At 38.8% G+C, this 19,178-nt stretch overlaps 1 protein-coding gene and 1 long non-coding RNA gene across 3 annotated transcripts in view; one reads left to right on the top strand and one right to left on the bottom strand.

Moving 5' to 3' along the window:
* LURAP1L (leucine rich adaptor protein 1 like) overlaps nucleotides 1–16,999 on the bottom strand; it is a 48,567-nt gene extending 31,568 nt beyond the window's left edge. Inside the window, exon 1 of the mRNA XM_077911969.1 lies at nucleotides 15,937–16,999. Within this exon, the coding sequence (XP_077768095.1) occupies nucleotides 15,937–16,254 (318 nt within the window). The 5' untranslated portion in view covers nucleotides 16,255–16,999. The remainder of the gene's footprint in view (nucleotides 1–15,936) is intronic.
* The window catches only part of LOC144321645 (uncharacterized), a 123,429-nt gene that overhangs the window by 68,418 nt on the left and 35,833 nt on the right, over nucleotides 1–19,178 (top strand). The gene's annotated exons all lie outside the window — the stretch shown is intronic.

Raw genomic sequence — 19,178 nt, 5'->3', positions numbered from 1 at the left:
GGTCTTGTCTTAATCTACTGGAAATCGCTGTCTCTGTATCTTCATTTCCAACTCAGCAATGTGAGTATTTGATAATGCTCCTAGGAGACCTAATTCATGGTTAGGGTTTTGAATAAAACAGTATACAGACTCCAACAATAATCGCTTCAACTTACTTGCTTACTAATGCCAATAAGGTAAGATAGTTATGCTATAATTATTTAAAAGGGTCCAACAGGGATCCCTGGGTGGCGCAGGGGTTTGGCGCCTGCCTTTGGCCCAGGACGCGATCCTGGAGACCTGGGATCGAATCCCACATCAGGCTCCCGGTGCATGGAGCCTGCTTCTCCCTCTGCCTATGTCTCTGCCTCTCTCTCTTTCTCTCTCTGTGACTATCATAAATAAATAAAAATTAAAAAAAAAAAATAAAAGGGTCCAACATAGAAAGAACTCCATTTGTGAGTTCAGCCTTGTTATTTATTTCCTGATGGCTAATAACTATATCCCAAACTCATTTTTTTAAATTAATTAAGTCAAAATGTTTGGGCAGCTCCTTATGCTGGTACCACCCTTCAGAGCATGGTGATTTTCCATTTTTGGTGCCAAGTAAAGTTATGACTCACTAAAAAGTTTGCTTTGTATCATGACTGGAAGGAACACTGTTTGAAGAAGCTTTTTCACTATGTCTTTTAAACTGTTCTTTAAAATTACAGTATAGAGACGCCTGGGTGGCTCAGCAGTTGAGCGTTGACCTTTGGTTCAGGGCGTGATCCTGGAATCCCGGGATCAAGTCCCACATCGAGCTCCCTGCATGGAGCCTGCTTCTCTCTCTGCCTCTCTGTTTCTCTCATGAATAAATAAAATTTAAAAATCTTTAAAAAAATAAAAATAAAGTTACGGTATAAACCAGCAGAATACGTAACAACCCTTACAATCTCAAAATTCCTGATCTTATCTAATATAAATTCATTTAAGATTTCATCTTCAACAGAGTGGAAATAGTTGCTTCACTGAATAAGCTTCCCATCTTCTGTAAAATTAACCTCTAAATCTCACTTATAAATGTTAATTACAACATGGCTGGAAAAAGAGGGCAATTAAAAAGTACCGTCATTGAGTAACCAAACAAGTTCAAAAACTGCCCAGAAGGACATACAAGGTGTTCATTAGTCTAACTCTTCTCCAAAGTATGGATCTAGATCATAGACGGCAAATACATATGCTGATAAAAACCAACCTGATTAAGTGACAACCCAAAGATATGACACCAAAATGGACATCTAAGAAAATAGTCTCATTTTGTATTAAGCATACTATTTGGAGAATCCAGATTTTATTTCCCCATGGTACTAGACTAACCTTCCAGCAGGATGCATGTTCGTACACACAGTGGTAATTTATATAATGGCCCAGGCTTCTGATGGATGGTGACAGAAGGGGAACCAGACAGTGGAAATTTCAAGTTCCATTTCTAAGTCTTTAAATTTGTTCCTTATTAAAATAACATGATATCGGGATTCAACATCATGAGTCCAATGTATACCAAAATAATCCTTGTTGCATACCTAGTTCATTTTCCCCTCTGACAAAAACACATATATAGAGAAGACCATAAATCTCTTAGTCATCCTGACTTTCTTCTCTCATATTTATTCTGGCATTTCCAAACTAATTTTTTAAACTTCCAAAGAAGGAATAATTAAAACAAGGATTACATTACAAAGAAACACAAAAATGAATTTTAAAACTGAAATAAGTAAACTCAAAGTTAAGAGGCGGAATAGAAAAGCTAAAATTCTATTTCATTTCATCATGGTTGTCCGGATCATAGTTCCTGGCAGACACTGAACACCGCCAGACTAAAGGAAAAGAAGTGGATGTTTACAAGAGTTAATTCAACATATGGATTTTGCTATTAAATATAATCCTCAAAAAGGAGTTTTGTCTGAGTTTTCTTAAACTAAATTTAATATAGCTCACAGCTCATGGAAATAGTATAGCTTGATTCATTACTTCTTTGACTGAGTAACTGTAATATCAAGCAGGAGGCTATTACTAATCATCACATTTATTGGGAAAACACTGTATTCTAGAAAATATTACTATAAACACTGTATTGAAACATACATAGCAAATAGTATATTCGTGTGTTATCAACCTCATAACCCCAGGACTGAGGATAACGTATATGCAAATACTTTGTAAACAATGGTGTATAGTGCAGATAATGACTCACGGGAGAAATATCATCTTAGACAAAAGTGCCCAAAATATTATTTCTTTTCCTGTGTTCTTTTCTTCCTTACTTACAAAAACTGGCTCAAATCCTTACTTCCAAACAGTTTAAATAGAAGGCAATAGTGTTGTTACTGTATCCAACACTTAAAATATACTTACTGAATATCATCTATCCTCCAAAGTCTTCCATTTATTATTTCATATTTTCATATGGATCAGGAACTCTGGCTGAAAGATGATTTTGTGAAAACAGAATTTCTAGCATTAAGTCAATAGAAAAGTGAGAAATTGAGGGCATGCTCTTCTAATTGCTCCTACTATGCTTCAGCTAGATCCACTTCTATCATCTAACTGAATGCTAGCCTCAGGCAGGTTTCTGATTGCTGCGGAGTGTCCACTTGCAGTGCTCTGTTGAAAAATATTCTTAGGACCTGTCTGAACTCAGCAGTGATGTAAGTCATTAATTATAACTTCACTGTACACAGGAGGGAGGAAGGATACCACTTAAACCCACAACTGTTCTTGATTTTGAGAAATAGTACTGAAACATTGGAAGTAAAGTAATATCATTTCTGCAACTTTCAAAATAAGAATGTTTAAGAATATGTGTGTGGAGAGAGAGAGCGCGCAGAGAGAGGAGGGGAAGAAGAGAGGGAGGAAGAGTGAATGAGAAAGCATGTAAAACATTAACACGTGGGAGAATCTGGGTAAGGGACATATAGTGATTGTTGTAGCTTTTATGCAAAGTCTACAACTATTTTAAAATTTAAAAAATTAAAAATATTTGGAACTCCTGTTGTGGATGATATGAATAAGAAAGACCAAGACTAAAATTAGCAAAAGCCCATCTAATGTAGCTTCTTGGCAGGTAGTAAAACTAAAACCTTTGGGAGAGTATTTTAAAAGTTCATGTAGGGACAAAACAATCCAGAAGCAAACTCATCCAGTTGCTGGTTTAGTAGCAATACTAGAATATCTGGTAGTCATTTTTTTTATCTTTTGATTCTAGTTCCAAATTAAAAACAGAAAAATGGGTTGATTCCTTGAAATTCCTACCAATTCTAGAATCATATAAAGATACTCAAGAAATCTAGTCTTCTCCATTCTGGCCATCTAATTACCCACTTGGACAGTACCAATCTGGACAACTGTCTCAAACACCTCAGATACGAGTCACAGTGTATCCTAAGTTTTTAAGTCCATACTAAGGGCTGTGCCAAACATAGAGAGTGAATGTCCTAGTGATTAATGCTACCCGTGTGCTAAATTAGGCTGCCAAACTAAATGACTCTTATTTTCAACCAAAACCATATAGACCATACCATATATCAATACAGTTATGCATACAATTCTATACTATAATGTGACTATAATTTTTTTAAGCTCCTTCCTTTCACTCTGAAACTTCAAAATCTCACTCCAAAGCAGGAAAAGAGTATGAGAAAACCTAAAATATGTACATTCTTTGTTAACTTATCAGGGATGAAAAACAACTTTTATTTTTATTTTTATGTTCTGCTAGCATTGCTGAGAACAATGTTTCCCGAGACTGACTGAAGAAGTTTTGCTGTACCACTTCAAAGTAGGCAGAAAGTTGTTTTTTGTTTTTTGGGTTTTTTAAGGGAAGTGTTACAATAACAGATTGAAGAAAAGTATTTTAGTCTTTTTTTAACCAAGAACCTACATCCCACGTGACTGGGTTTGGCTGGTTAGATGCAGAGAGGGATTGAGGTTATGTGTTCCAGTTCAAAAAGGAAATGTTGCTAGAGCATTCCAAACAGAAAAACTAGAAGCAGGCCTAAAGTGTACTTTCATTCACACACTTCACAAAAGGGAGTCCCTCCATAATTGGCTGGGCATCAGGGAAATACAAGCATTGATTAGTCATAGCCTCTGTTCACATGGTGATTATAGTGAGGGGAGAAAAAGGTTGTGAGCAATATTATTAACCAAGTTGAAATATACAGCCTAAAGTTTAGGAAAGTGACAAATGGAGTCATGCATATAGAATTTTGTCAAGACTTTCACCCTGTGGAAATATTTAGCCCCAGAGACTGATAAATTTATTTTTTATAAGTATATTTTAGATAATAATGTGCTTTCACTACAGAAAGATTTGTCAATGCACAATATTTAGTCAATTAAATTTAATATTTAGTCATTAAATCACTAATCACTAATCACTAATCTAAGTGATTAAATTAAGCTTTACTTGGTGACTTGTGTATTATTTCCTTACAATTTTATCATCAGATTTTTAAATGGTAGAAGACTAGGGTACGGTTTAAAATTCTTGACGGTCATTTCTGTGAAATCCTAAAAAGGTCTTTGTCTGTAATCAATTATTTCTCATCCTTTTTCTGCATTCTGGACAAGGACCAATTTTTTCTCTGAAAACCTATGTGAACATCTATCTGGGTGCTAATATATTCTATCCACCTATTTCTGGCAAGAAATAAAATTCTTGTAAGCTTATTTGAAGAGACCATGGAATGCTTTGCAAATATTTCTGAAAGGAGGTATTGATTCCATTATCTTCTTTAGCATCAGCCACTATGACTAAAATCCTGAGGAGTCAATTGGTTCCTAATTCATCTTACTCCATAGAGAGGATGTTCCAGAGCTTGAGTGGCCCATTCTTACTTCATTCCAGATATTATTTCTGTGAGAGGATGACTAATGCCAAATTTAGCAACTCAGATGTAGTATATGCAAAACAAGAAGTTCTTTTACATATTGCCATGCCCCTTCCTCTACAAAATGGCATAAAAGGAAGAAAAAGACAGATGAATAGCAGGAAAAATTCTAGTCTTATCCTTTCCTATAAGCACCAAAGAGTTGATTCCATTGATCAAACAGAAGGACCAAAAAAGTTTTTATTTTTTAAAAAGTTCTATCTAAAGTTCTATTATCTATCTATATTTTTTTCTCATCCAAATACAATATATACTTGGTGCAGAGAAACTGGATAAAACAAAAGATCTCAACAGAGAAACAAAAAGAGCCATATATAACTCTACTATCCTATGATACCAGTATTAATACAGTAGGGTCTTCTATTTTAGCCTTTTGTTCTATACATGAATATATCCATAACTATTTTCTCTCTTCCATAAATAATTTTGCAACATAATTTTAATAGCTAAAGTCTATCATAAGCACATAAATAACCTACTGTTGTCAGTCAGATTATTCCAGTTTTTTCAGTATGTATAAACTTAAATTATATTTTGTCCAAATTCAAATGTATAAACTTAAATTATATTTTGTCCAAATTCATTATTGTTTCCTTGAGGTAGATTTCTATAATTATCCTAAGTATTACCAGCATCAGAACTGCTACGTCAAGAAGAACCTTTTGTCTTCTTCTTCTTTTGATATAACATCAAGTTACTTCTAAAGGTTCCCTCAACATGTACTTTCAGCAGCCATGCAGGAAAAGTACCCATTTCTCTCCATCCTCACTAATGCTCTGCATTGTTGTTCTTCTTTCATTTTGCAAGAAAGGCAAGAAAGTTTTTATTTGAACCATATACATCCAAACCTATGAGAAATCTATTGACCTTTTATTGTACTTCATACCTGATAGAGCTTTAATCTTAGATTATAAATCCATGACTCGTAAGCACACATGCTGGAATATTTCTCCACATGGTGAATGATTAGAGTGTGCCTTTGATGAACACCTGGAATTGCCAACTAACAAATACACATGACTAGGTGTTTGAAGACAGAAGGGTCTGCCTTGGAAGCCAGTGAAGGCCCCATCACTGAGGAAATTTAAGAAAAGGATGCATGAGCAGCTGGCTAGCAGGATATTATGGAATTGGTTTAGATCATCTCTAAAGTTTCTTCCCACTCTAGGATTCTCTGATGTTCTTTTCTGTTTCTACAGATTATTGACTTTATCTCTACCTCATCAACAGCCATCTTTTTTATACAAATAGAGTGACTCTCTCTAACTTTTGTCTCTGTCAGTAATTTGCCCAAAGTGGCAGCCCTGTAAATTGTGCTTTGGAGCAGTGTGTGTATATATACAATATATATATATAGTGTATTACATAATATATATACTTTATATTATACATACACACCACAGCATTTGCTGTATCTAGAAAACTAGTTGCAACATGAGCTCATAAGAGTTCCATTTTAAAATTATACACACATATAGCTTTCCAAATATGTATCTATAATTATAGCTAAAGGTATACAAGAAACTAGAGGTATGCTTGCATATGTTCAGGAAATCTTCAGGATACATAAAATATTACTCATAGTAGTTATCTTTAGGAAGTAAAAATTGGTAAAAGGGAGGTAGATCTCTGAATTTAGCAGCCTTGAAAGTTGAGCTTCATCACCAGGAGGAGAGAAATTTCCTTCTCAACATTGATCTCAAGCTTTGTTTAGTTGATACTAAAACAACAATGTAAACAAGTTTTGCAACAGAAAAGAAAATGAGGGAACCTGCTAAAATAATAGCCTGTGCCAGAAATCAGAGTTGTAAGAGACATAGCTCACTGTTTTGGGATGTTGGTATTATAACATTTTTATGAATTTACTGATGGTATTAATACAGCAACAATTTTATTCTGCTCATCAAATATATGGAAAGTCCAAGACAATTCTGCTCACTTCAGGTACCCTAATTTAAAATACAAAGGAAAAAAGAACATTCTATAATTTTAATTACAAGTAGAAAATGCTAATAATATTTTAGTTCACACATAAACAAGACATATTATCTAGCAAATTAAAAAAAAATATTCCACAAAGCTATGCTGATGGAAGAGGGGAAGGGACATGCCCTGTTCAATGTGTTGTGCCAGCTAGAACTTAGAAATAAGGAAAATAATTATCCTCTGAAAATCTGAAGTCAATCATAAGACATCAGAGGTCAGGTTAAGAACTCATTCCTAAAATCAGTCCAATATGACTATCTCCTGATTGATAGGACTAACATTTTGCATAATAAAATGTATCAGAATATAGATTGAACTGCAATGGCCATGCTGGCAGACCCAACCAAGGCAGTTATGAGAGAGTGCTGTCCTGAAGCTACCAAATGAAGCGAAGTGTCCAGCAGAGCCAGGACACAATCAAATTCCTATCTCATCCCTGCCCTGATTCCTTGTTTCTCCTATCATCTAGCTTTTCCACTGCATGGGACTGCAGAGAGAGGGCTTATTAGTCCATGACATATCATGGTTGTAGTTTTACACACATCATTTTCTTGTAAGAGTTTGAAAGATATTATTTCTTTAATTGAAATCTCAAATGTTCTGATTATGTCTAACCTCTTGGAATGGAATCTATTTTGTTATCATGAGGATTACAAAGTCAAAAAAAAATCTAAGAGGTTTTTGAGCCATGAAGACTGAAGATACACTAAATCCGTGTGATGCCCTTCTGTCTTCTCCATGCGGCATGGATCACCCTGTGCCATCTTAGCTTTTTGGTCCTACTTAGAGTTTTTAGTCATATTATTACCTGGAAAAAAATCTAAATAAGAAAATCATGTTACAGTGTTTCGTGATTAGGAGCAGCATATTCCAATTTGAAGACATTGTTATTTTTTGAACTGAAGAATGGCCTGATGAAGTCTTATTTCTATGAGAAGAATTTACTTTCTAAAAGAACTGTTAAAAGTTGGGCAATCACTTATTATGAAAAGTGAAGCAATCACCTTTTCTTTTTGACTAGTAACTCATCAGGCTGCATATAGGAGAAGGGACAGAATAAGATAAAAATTGACAAGGTAAACATTTCTGAAGATATGTCAGGAGTCTGGTTATATGATCCAACATCCCATAGTGCCTATGTCATAAGTGGGTGAGGAGGGAGAAAGAAAAAATACATGAAAAGTGTTTAGGATACTAACTGGCATACCATAAACATCTAATAAATGTTAGGTAACAAATAGAACATTGTTATGCAAAATAAGGAAAATGAAATCCAAACATGCCAAATTTACATAAATGTGTATGTACCATATTTATGCCACCAAAGATGCAGTAAAAGAACTGATAGGATTCACACCAAACTGTCAGCAAATGGTTTCTTTTGGGTATGAAGTAATATGGAGGAGTGGTGTCAGGGGTAAGTAAAGGAGAACTTTTGTTTTTCTTCTTACAACATGTCTATATTTCTGGAAGTTTTATAATGAGAAAGCATATGTTTAACTTCTAAAAGGAAAGCGGTAACATTTTTTAAAAGGAATACCAAAAGAAGATCATTGGGAGGTGTGATGTAATGACTGTAAAAATGTTCATTCATAATAACTGGGCATGTTCCATGTTTATGTACATACAGTACAATTTGGGAGTGACTTGGATCCAGCATAGAGCCAGGCTCACAGAAGTTCTTGTTTGAATGAATGGGTTGGGAAACCACATACAGTGACTTAGTCAAATTATCTAACCTCTGTAAAGAAAACACAGTTTTCTTCTCCGTAAAATGAACATAATAACAGCTATGTATAAAAATCTAGCTCAATGTTTAGCCCCTTTAAAAAATGAATCATTCAGGTTTTATTTTTGATGCTTAGACTGAAATGTTTGAAATGTTTGAAAATATAAACCTTTGTGTGAATTCTATAAATACAATTTACATCGGGCTCAATTTGAATCAGTGTGTTTCAACCACACAATCTGGGAAATCCCAGCACAGTGCAGTGCAGCTGGTTATCACTACCGAAAAGTAGGATAATAGAGCTCCTGTTAGAACAGCATTTTGAAGGTTCTGTTCAAATGGACACAAGATAGTGTCAGATTCCCAGTTTTCTAGTTCTTTCTATGAGTTATCTAAGATCCAACCTTGTCCTGAACAGAATATCTCAGGGAACAAAATGCTACTAGTTGTAAGCTTTTAAAACACTATGTTATGAATGCTATTGAGCTCTACCACTGAGTTCTGAGCCTTGAGCTGGTCCGGGGAGAGAGTCTTTTACTAGCAGGTTTTTTTTTTTTTTGTTTTTTTTTTGTGGATTCGGAAGAAGTATGTATGAAGATCTGGGTGAAGTGGCAAAAATGAAAGGGTACAGTTGCTGTGGACCAGGTGACTTTTGGATCTGTTCATTCAAGTCTTGACTGTTCCTAAGATAGAGATTATCCATAGATTCTTTTCTTCCTCGAGGGCTTACAGTAAAAGCATACAGTTTAACATATTTAATGTTTTGAAAATCTGGAAGAGCAGATATATACATCTAATCTTAGGTGTCAACATTTGCATCAAGATAGTCTAAAGCATGGGAATAGCATAGTTATGGTTTAAAGCACAGATTCCAACTTCAACCTAGCTCAACCCCTTACTGTGTAGGCAATCTTAGGCATTAACAATAATCTGCAATGCTTTACCTATAAGCATTGGTAATATCTAATATCTACCCATAAGATAGATATTAAGTTATATTTAGTTAAGATTATTATAACGTTTCAGTAGGATAATGCATAAAAAATGTTTAACTGACCCAGTGCTTTGCCCATAGAAAGCTTTCATTGTAAGAAACCAAAATTAGTCTTAGTTCGTAGACTTACTAGTCAATACTGAAAATTAGGTTCCATAGCTCTTAAATCTAAGCTCCTATACTCTGCAGAGCACTTAGATCATAGTAGCTGCTTCATAAAAGCTAAGTCTAAAATCAAAATCAAGATTTCCAGTTGTACTGAAGCGAGGCAAAGCCCGTGAATATTCTTTTTTAACTTTTGTAAAGAAGCATAGTCTCTGTGGAACATGTGATGACGTGGGAAGTGCTATGATAGTCAAGTAAAGGAAATGCTTAATTTTTAATCAGTACCAAAACCACCTTGCCCATCTGTGGCTATTTGTGTAAGATCAACAGAACAGCTATGTCTTTGGCATGATACCACTACTATCATTGCCCTTACTATTTCTGAATGTCTATATAATCATTGATTTTCTTATATTATTTCAGTGGCTTCTGACAATGCCTTAATAGAGATGCTTTTATCCCTGTGTTAACAAGAAAACTGAGTCCTAGAGTGGTTATATAACTTGCTCAATGCCAGACAATGGTGAGTGAAAGAGCCAAGATTAGGAAGAGCACCACTGAGAACCAGGCAGGCCTCTGATCAGGGAAGGTGGGCTAAGAGTTTCCAGAGGGAGGGTGCAGGGCCTTGGCAGCCGACTGGGCCCTACTGGTTTGTATCTTGACTTGCTCTAGATTTGACTGGAACCTCAGCTCATCTAGCTCCAAACCCGCAAAAGTTCCACTAAACCAGAAGCCCACAATTTGAGTAGCAAAGAATAACCTTAAAGAAGAACAAAAGGAACATTTCTCAAAGAAAACCAACAAAAAAGTGTCAAGTTCTCAGGGACCCCAGAGACTCTAGCCATAAATCCCGGTTTCAGAAGTAGTATTTAAAAAAACCAACCAACAAACAAACAAAAAACCCTGAAGTCTTAACATCTGACAAATTCGTTTGTGATTTATTAACTACAAAACAGAAAGTTAAAGATATTTTTTGTGTGTGTGCTGTCATGGAAATGAGCATAATCAGTCTAAAAAAATCTCACAATATTTGTGGTGTCTCAAGATCAGGGCAGCATGCTTGTGCAACATGACTGGAATGGAAGGGAATTCTTTTTGGTCGGAAAGTGTTCTTCAAGTATGTACCAATAATTCAACATACATTCCTAGGCACAGGGCGGGGCTCCATCAGGTTTTGGAACTGTCACTGTTTTCAAGTTAGGTATAAATTCTCTAAATTGTGTCTCTGTGTTGCTAGCAAAATGACATTGCTACCTTTGTGTGCACTGCTGTCAGTTCTTGAGCCACTGTGTAAGGAAAGATGTTTCAACAAGATTTTTGTCAGACTTAAGTAAGTATAATAACACTCTGTGTGCATAATAACAGAAGCCATTATTAGGAATCAGTTTCCTCATCTCCTTGATGTCTTTATCCCTAATATTAAGCCCTTACTTAGCATCATCATCAGAACTTTTAAGTCTTTGTCCAAGATGCTGTCAAAAATTTCCTCAGCTTTACCTGTTCATCTCAACACTTATGTCTGATCTCTGCTATGGCATTGTGCACCTGCTGACATGCTAGCTTGTAATCTTTCTCTGGCCAAATTATATTCCTATTTTATCTTTTCTGCTATCTTGTGAACTCATCAAGGAAAGTACCTTCCACTTTACAGCTTCTCAATTATATACTTAAGGGTTTCTCTTAAATTTTTGTCCAACCCCCCAAAAATAGTTAATGATAAAATAGTAAAAATATTACTGAAACTACCTAGCTATAAAAAGTGACTGAATAATAGAACAAGTGATAGACATCTCCTAGCCTCTTCTGAAGCATATCCAAAGCAATGTGAAGTTAATTTAATGTAATTATTTTCTGAGAGAATATAAGATAACGCTTATTTTTATTACAAAGTTAGCAAGCCATTTAACATGGGAGCAAAATATAGAAAAGATCAATAAAAGAAATTATCAAAAACCAAGTATAAACCTACCACTCATAAAAATTTTGACATTTTGATTTACGTTCTGCTAGTATCATGTGCATGTTTGTCTGAGAGTATGTGTATTTGTCTCATCCTGGGAATTGCCTAGAAAACTTTATTAAAGCAAGAGTTGAGGAACTGGGAAGGGTATTTGAATGCTTTAATAGTAAGAAAAGATAAGTAACTACCTTGAGATTGTTTATTGTATTAGATATATCATGCAACTGCTGTGCATTTGCCAAAAACACGAAAATCAGAACACGGTATTTCAATAGTAGTTTTCATAATGGCACTGTAACCTTTAGGTAGTAACCTGAAGATTAGTAATCATCCCAACATAATACAGAATCGATTGGAACCAGAATGTGGCATCAACGGTAGTATATACTTCATTCCAAACTACTCTTTGATTTTCTAAACAGTAATTATCAGGGAAGGCAAACTAGGGAGGGTGCATTAGACCCCTTCCAATTCCAGATTTTGATTCTTTAGAGATTGCCTTTGTCTTTGACAAATTTGAAATTTCTTTCAGAGAAAAACTGATGAAAATAAGTGTCACAGATGTACTGATATAACATTAAAAGTCTTTGAACATCTTTTAAGAATGCAATGTAAAATGTATGACTGAATGATAAAACACAGGTTTTGACAGAGAGTATTTACATTTATTGGAAAAATATTTTGGATATCATGGATATCAGAAAACTTAGAGTAATATTTCATAAGCAATGCTGAAAGTCCCATTTTTAAGAACATTTGTAAAAGGAGTCTTTGCATGGATGAAAACTATTGGGAACATGGGATAAAAGCTCCAGACATAGGATTGACTTTTTAAAGCAGCCATTGTATTGTATATTACCAAGGTCTAGCGATAGGTCTGCCACATAGTAGGCACTCAATAAATCACTGATTATTGAAAGAAACTGTATCTGCAACAACTCCGGACATGTATCCCCAGAGCTTCTTTTCTTGGTCCCTTAATACTCTAGGGGGTGCTGAGCTATCACACAGATTTACGTGCAGATTGGAAGGGGGCGGGCAGAGTACATGGAGTCAGATAAGAGTTCAACTTGTGATTCTATTCACTAATCAGCTGTGTGACTTTGGTCTGCTAAGCCACAATGGCCTTATTTGCAAAACATGGATGAAAATACTTCCTCTTTTCCAGTATGACTTTAGATTCAAATGATAACAAATATTAAAACACTCTGAACAGAAAGGTAATGAACACATATTGGGCAGACTTTGTACATGAGGCATGACATCTCTTTCCAATTTCATTATAAATTTCCTGTGTATATCTTTGCTCTTGTCTATTGAATTATCAAATTTCCTTATCTATAAATTAAAAATAAAAATGCTTACATACTGGGAAAATCTGTCTCCTCCCCCAAACATCCTGATCATTACCTTAAGTGGGCCTCTTGTACCAAATGCATGCCTGCAAATTTTCTTTTCTAATATATTCCTTCCCACAAGCTTTATCATATATGGTGCTATTTATGTTGTTAACAAGGGTTGCACCATTAAGAAGTCTGGCTACAGAAATAGTTTCTCTCCCCTCTTCAATCTCTTTCAAGTTGCCTTTTTTTACAATTGCATCTCTCAGACCCCTAAGAGCATCGGTTGTAACATCACAAATAAGGGTGAAGGAAATTCTCCATGAAGGCATAAAAGTTGATGAGAGACAATGATGAAGTCATGTGTATATAAGGAACTTTGTGTAAGACTGCCTCCCTGCAAGTCTATGCAATATTGTGTCGATGGTATACACATCCATCTAATAGGAAAAGAAGGGAGACTTAATTCCTGAAAGTCTCTAGAAAGGTTTGTGCCTGGCTCAGGTGTTTCTCAGAAAAGAGTTCTGAGGGCAGGCCAAGCCTGGTAATTCCGGACAATCCAGAACAATCTGTGGACAACTAGAAGTAATAAACGTGAAATGTGGGGTCACGCATCATACCAAGAAGGTTAATTCAGTGCCCATAGTATACGGCAGAAAAGAGCGTAAAAATCACACTTAAGAGGTCATATTCCACTCTGGTTCTCTAACTTCTCTACATGGGGATGCGAGGAGGAGACAGGAGACAGGAAGAATGGCAGAACTGCATCTGTTCAGTGTTTATAACAAAACTGCCAAGTCTACATAAAAACAAATCTGTTGCTTCCCAGTTATGCTGAAGCTGGGGTTTTTAGCACCCAAAAGAGTCGTGTAAAATGGGGTAAACCAGTCTCACTGGCAGAGGAATGTACCTGTCTCAATCTCTTCTCTAAAGTCCCATGGCTAATGCTCTTATTTTTCCAATGGAGACCTTCAGTGGAGCCCAAAGTTGAGCACAAAACATCTGTTTGGCATAAATTCTCCTGCAGCTACTGATGCTTCACATAGAAGATATAACAAAACGGTCAATTTAGCAATTTGCTGCTGTTATTGTGGTGGTTTCTATCTGCTTTTTAAAAATGCATTTATTAATATACGCTAAACACACACAGCAAGCTCTGGCTTGGAGAGACAGAGTTTTATGTGTCTATGATATTTTCATCACGAAAAACAGAGTAAGTCTAGAAACTGTCCTTAGTTGAAAATAACCGGATTTTTCCCTGTATGGAGTTCTTCAACACACTTGGTTTTATTTACTACAAATAATAAGTGGCAAATGAGTGCAAGAGATTTGAGAGCCCTAAACAGACAACCTCCTTGACTTTTTCATTTTGTATTTTCAGCCCCCATAGTAAATGCTTAATAAGGACTTTTTGAATAACTAAGATACAGAACCTGTGTGGATTTAGACAGGGAAACATGAATATGTAACAAAATAATTTGCATTGCACCTGGTGTATGAATATATACACACAAATGCACATGTGCATGCACACCTATAGACTTATACAGGCAAAGGTGTATGTGTGTATGATTTGCTTTCAACAGTTAACCATTCCAAATAGGAAGAAAACAGCTACCTGAGACATAAAAAACTAAAGTCCCCCAGGAGACCAACGTTAAAGGTCTTGAGATGGGTTTTTAGAGTGACATCCTGGGACCTGTATGTAGGCTACACAGTGAAAATTCTGAACACAGGACATGATCTCTGAAGCCTGGCTTTGTACACTTATATATTTGCCAAGATTACTCTATGCTGTGGAATTCATTACCTCCAGAGTGTTCCAAATGCAGAGAAAGAGAAACTAAGGAAAACACCCAGGGTTACTTACTTTTAATGCAAGGCCCTAGCAGACAGGAGGATCCTTTCATGTAGAAAAGCCTCACCATCCTCTGGGGTGACTGAGACCCCTGTTGCAACTTTGCTCCACTCCAGGCTGGGAGGAAATGCTGTTGCTTGGTGGTTATTTTCTTCAAAGGATTTGGGAAGGAATTATTTCCTCCATCCAGTTCATTGTACAAATAAACCGAGGCTCACAGAGGCCAAGGGACTTGCCCCAGAACTCTTGGCCAGTAAATAAGTTTTTCCGTTTAAGTACATCCGGAATAACAAAAGGATTCTCCGACCCAGTACTAGTCTCATTGTCCTACTCATAAGGTAATGTTTACAAGCGGCACCGAAAACAACTGCAGATCGAGGACTGAGGGGGGAAGGGTCGGAAGTGGTCATTAGCAAATTCCTGGGCCTGGGGATCACCTGCTTGCTAGGATCAAAACAGTCCAGCCAGCTATTCCCCAGGACATCAAGGACGAGCGGGCCATTGTTTTCAGAGCCAGCTGTGGAGAGGCAGCTTACCAGTGGCCTTGGAACAGCTGCGCCCGCTGCGCCCGCTGCACCAAGAGGGGGGGCGCGGGGGTGGGGGCAGTGGTGGCCGAGCGAGCTGGGAAGGATCGCTGGCAGGGAGGGACCCTGCCTCGCCACCTCTGGGCAAACCGGGAAGTGTTTTTGCTGAAGCGCCAAGGGCCGAGCCACCTTTCGAACCGAAAGAGTGAAGGGCACACAGCAGGCCCCAGAGGGCCTTAGTGACCGCAAACCCTCGGCGGCCAGGGGGCTCCGGCGGCTGCGGACCTGCAGCTCAATGGTCGGAGCCCGAAGCACAGAGTCGGCGCGATCGTAGAGTACGCCGAGCAAAACAGGCTCTGCCGTCCCGGCACACCGTGAGCGAGCAACGTCCGGGGTGAACGAGCCCCCCCGCCCCCCGCCCCGACGCGCGCCCCCCGCGCCCCGCGCTCAGCCCTGCAGCCTCCGCCGCGCTCCGTCCCCCGGCGGGGGCCCGGCCCTCCTCCCCGCAGCTGGCGCACCGCACTCACCATCTCCTGCCTGAGGAAGTGCAGCTTGGTTTCCAGCCTCTCCAGGGCGCTGCAGGGGCTGCGACGTGGGGAGCCGGAGGTTGGAGAGGACGAGGAGGAGGACGGCAGGGAGGGGGGGAAGCTGCAGCTGCTGCTGCTGCTGCTGCTGCTGCTGCAGCCGCCGCCGCCGCCGCCGCCGCCGCTCCCCCCGCAGGGGTCCCTGTCCCCTTCCAGGGGAGCCGGCTCCTCCCCGCGGAGCGAGCGCACTAGGCTCTCGGGTACTTTGCGCCCCAGCTTCAGCTCGATGTCTCTGAGGTCTGGCAGCGGGCCGTCTTCCATGACTTTTCAAGAACGAGGATGATGGTAATGAAACGCAGCGCACGGGAGGCAGCAGCGGCCTCGAAGTCTGCGGCGAAATGAGCGAACCCCTCCCGGCGCCTGGGGCTCTGTCCTCGGCGGAGGGAGCGCCCCGGCCGCCCCGTAACCGCCTGCGCTGCGCCGCGCCGCTGTCAACCCCGAGACCCGCACCGGACCCGGCGGGTCGCAGCCGCGGTCGCGCGGGTGCTGTGGCTCCTCCGACACTTACTAGGGTTTCAGAGATCGCTTCAGCCTCGTCCTCTTTGGCCACCCCACTGCCGAGTTGAGTTCATTGATATTGCAGGGAGGAGAAAAATCCAAGCATTATAAACCAAAAGAAAAGAGAGGGGAACGAAGTCTGTTTGGGCTTTTTGGGGGGGTGGGGGGTGGAAATTCGCTTTATAAAACTGTCCGTTCACATCTCGGCATCATTCATGATTGCCCATCTGGTACCACGCGACACAAAGTAATGATGTGGCCACACTCCAGGGTCGTTTCATTTTCCAGCCATATGTCTCCAAGCTTTCGGAATATCCTGGATTGTCAGAAATAATCCCTGGTCAGTGATAGAGGAGGTCGGTCGTGTGCATGGACGCATGAAAGAGACGGTTAGCTTAGCAGGAGTTTAAGGGCTTCCTTGTTGTAGCAGAAATGCCCTTCTTCTCATTTAGGCAGTTTGATCCAAGTCATTGTGTTCCTCCCAGCCCTGGAAACTTTAAACTCCGCTGGCAGGTGGACCAAACCGGGGCCAACCCTTGTACCGTATATCACAGGAAAGAAGAGCAACAGAAATTTTCTCACCCCGTTGCCAGCCGCAGTTTCAGTGAGCTGCTGTACTTGGGAGTACCTAAGACCGGTGTTAGATTTTCAGTTTTCCTGGTGAAATTGCCTGGTAGCCGCAGCCTTCAAAACAGTTTACAAAAGTTGGAGAAAGAAGATTGACTTTAAATGTAGTGGCATTCCTCACCCCCTGTCTTCCTATAGAGCACAAGTCTGGCTTCTAGAAGCCTCTCCCACTTTCTACACTAGTAAAAAGTGAAAGTTTCACCAAAAGTTCAATAAGAATGTACAGCCAAAATGAATTATCTTCCCCAATATTACAGTATTTCACTGCAAGACGTGAAGAATTATGCAGCCGGAATAATTTATATGGCTACGGAGGTAGGGATGGATTTTTTTTTAAAAGATTTTACTTATTTATTCATGAGAATACACAGAGAGGAGAGAGAGAGGCAGAGGCAGAAGCAAGCTCCATGCAGGGGGCCTGACGTGGGACTCGATCCCAGGTCTCCAGGATCATGCCCTGGGCTGAAGGCGGCACTAAACCGCTGAGCCACCCGGGCTGCCCAGGGATGGATTTTTAAAAGGGAGAAGTTGCTGAGACACTTTTAATTACAGAGACAAAAAGTATTGGCCAGATCTAGCGAAAAAGTTGTCTTTGGTACTTTATCTATTTTTTCCCAACAATTTGAAGAGACTCAAAGCATACAATTTTATGAGATACTTCTACCAAGTAAGTTACAATGAGCTACAGAGATTATAGGTCTGACTCAATGGTGAGTTTGCGTTAATAATCTTCAAGTAGAGGATACTGTTTTCAATTTAGTAAACTCTAATTTGGGGATTCCATTGGAATATTTGAAAAATATAAGATCCTCTATTTTCAGGACAAATAAGTATTTGTGTTCTTGGTCCTTCATGGGCTCCATTCCCAAACGTCACTCAGGTTTTATACTCAGCCCATAGATACATTTCAGAGTGTGTTCTCCATATAGCCTCATCTAGGAATTATAAGGATAGGGAACATGCATGGGCCATCAGAATGAAATATTTCATGTCAGGGAGAAAATTGCTAAAGTTCCCTTTTCAGCATGCCAGAAATTTCTGTTATTTCTCAGTCTTAGAAATCAATGAAGAAAATAGTTATAAATGAAGTGGCCCATTTTAAAGTTGGAATAACCATTTATAGAATCAAAGGAGAACAATGCTAAATCTCAACTCACTGATAAAACAACATGCTTTGTCCTAAATTTGGAAAACCACACCTGCATTGGGTAAGAATTGCACTGTGACAGATAATCATGGAAGGCTTGCATTTCAATCCAGAGCAGTTTGTGGGGCAGCCTGTGTGGCTCAGCGGTTTAGCCCCGCCTTCAGCCCAGGGCCTGATCCTGGAGAACCAGGATGGACTCCCAGGTCAGGCTCCCTGCACGGAGCCTGCTTCTCCCTCTGCCTGTGTCTCTGCTTCTCTCTTTCTCTCTCTGTATCTCTCATGAATAAATAAATAAAATCTTAAAAAAGCAGTTTGTGTGTGTGTGTGTGTGTGTGTGTGTGTGTGTTTCAAACCCTTAAAAAGTTCAGCATAGGGCTGGCTGGTTGAGAAGAGGAGCTCACAAACACAATAGCTAGTTTGCACTTGGTCAATAAAAAAGTGTATTGTCAAATTATCAATAGAACTGTCCAAAAAGGGAATACCTCCTTTGCTATGAGTCACAGACAGTAAAATTAAGTATTTGATACTGAAATTGATAACTCAAAATTAGGAAATTTTTTTTCACTTTGAATGCCTACAGAGAAAACTCCTCGGAAAATAAAAATAAGGCCTGAATGCATCCAGCATCAGCTTACTGGGCTTCTTTAGATTCAAGATAACCTAGAATGTTCTTAAGGATCTGGATGGTCAGCTTTTCTCTGTAGCTCTAAGGCAGAAGGGTGGGAGAGAAATTGAAAACATTAATTTAGAGAGTTAGAAACAGATCCTGGAAGAATTGAAACTTTGGTAAGGACTGACAAAATATGAAAGACAGCAGATTCCAGTTTACAGATAGATAAAAAAACCCTCAAAGACAAAGAATAGTACCAGATTCTCTGATAACTCACAAAGGTATGCTGTAGGTTTTTTTTTT

This window comes from Canis aureus, chromosome 10 (genome assembly GCF_053574225.1).
Source record: "Canis aureus isolate CA01 chromosome 10, VMU_Caureus_v.1.0, whole genome shotgun sequence".
Taxonomy (NCBI): domain Eukaryota; kingdom Metazoa; phylum Chordata; class Mammalia; order Carnivora; family Canidae; genus Canis; species Canis aureus.
Note: the sequence above shows the minus strand (reverse complement) of the source record. Positions and strands in the feature narration are given on the sequence as shown.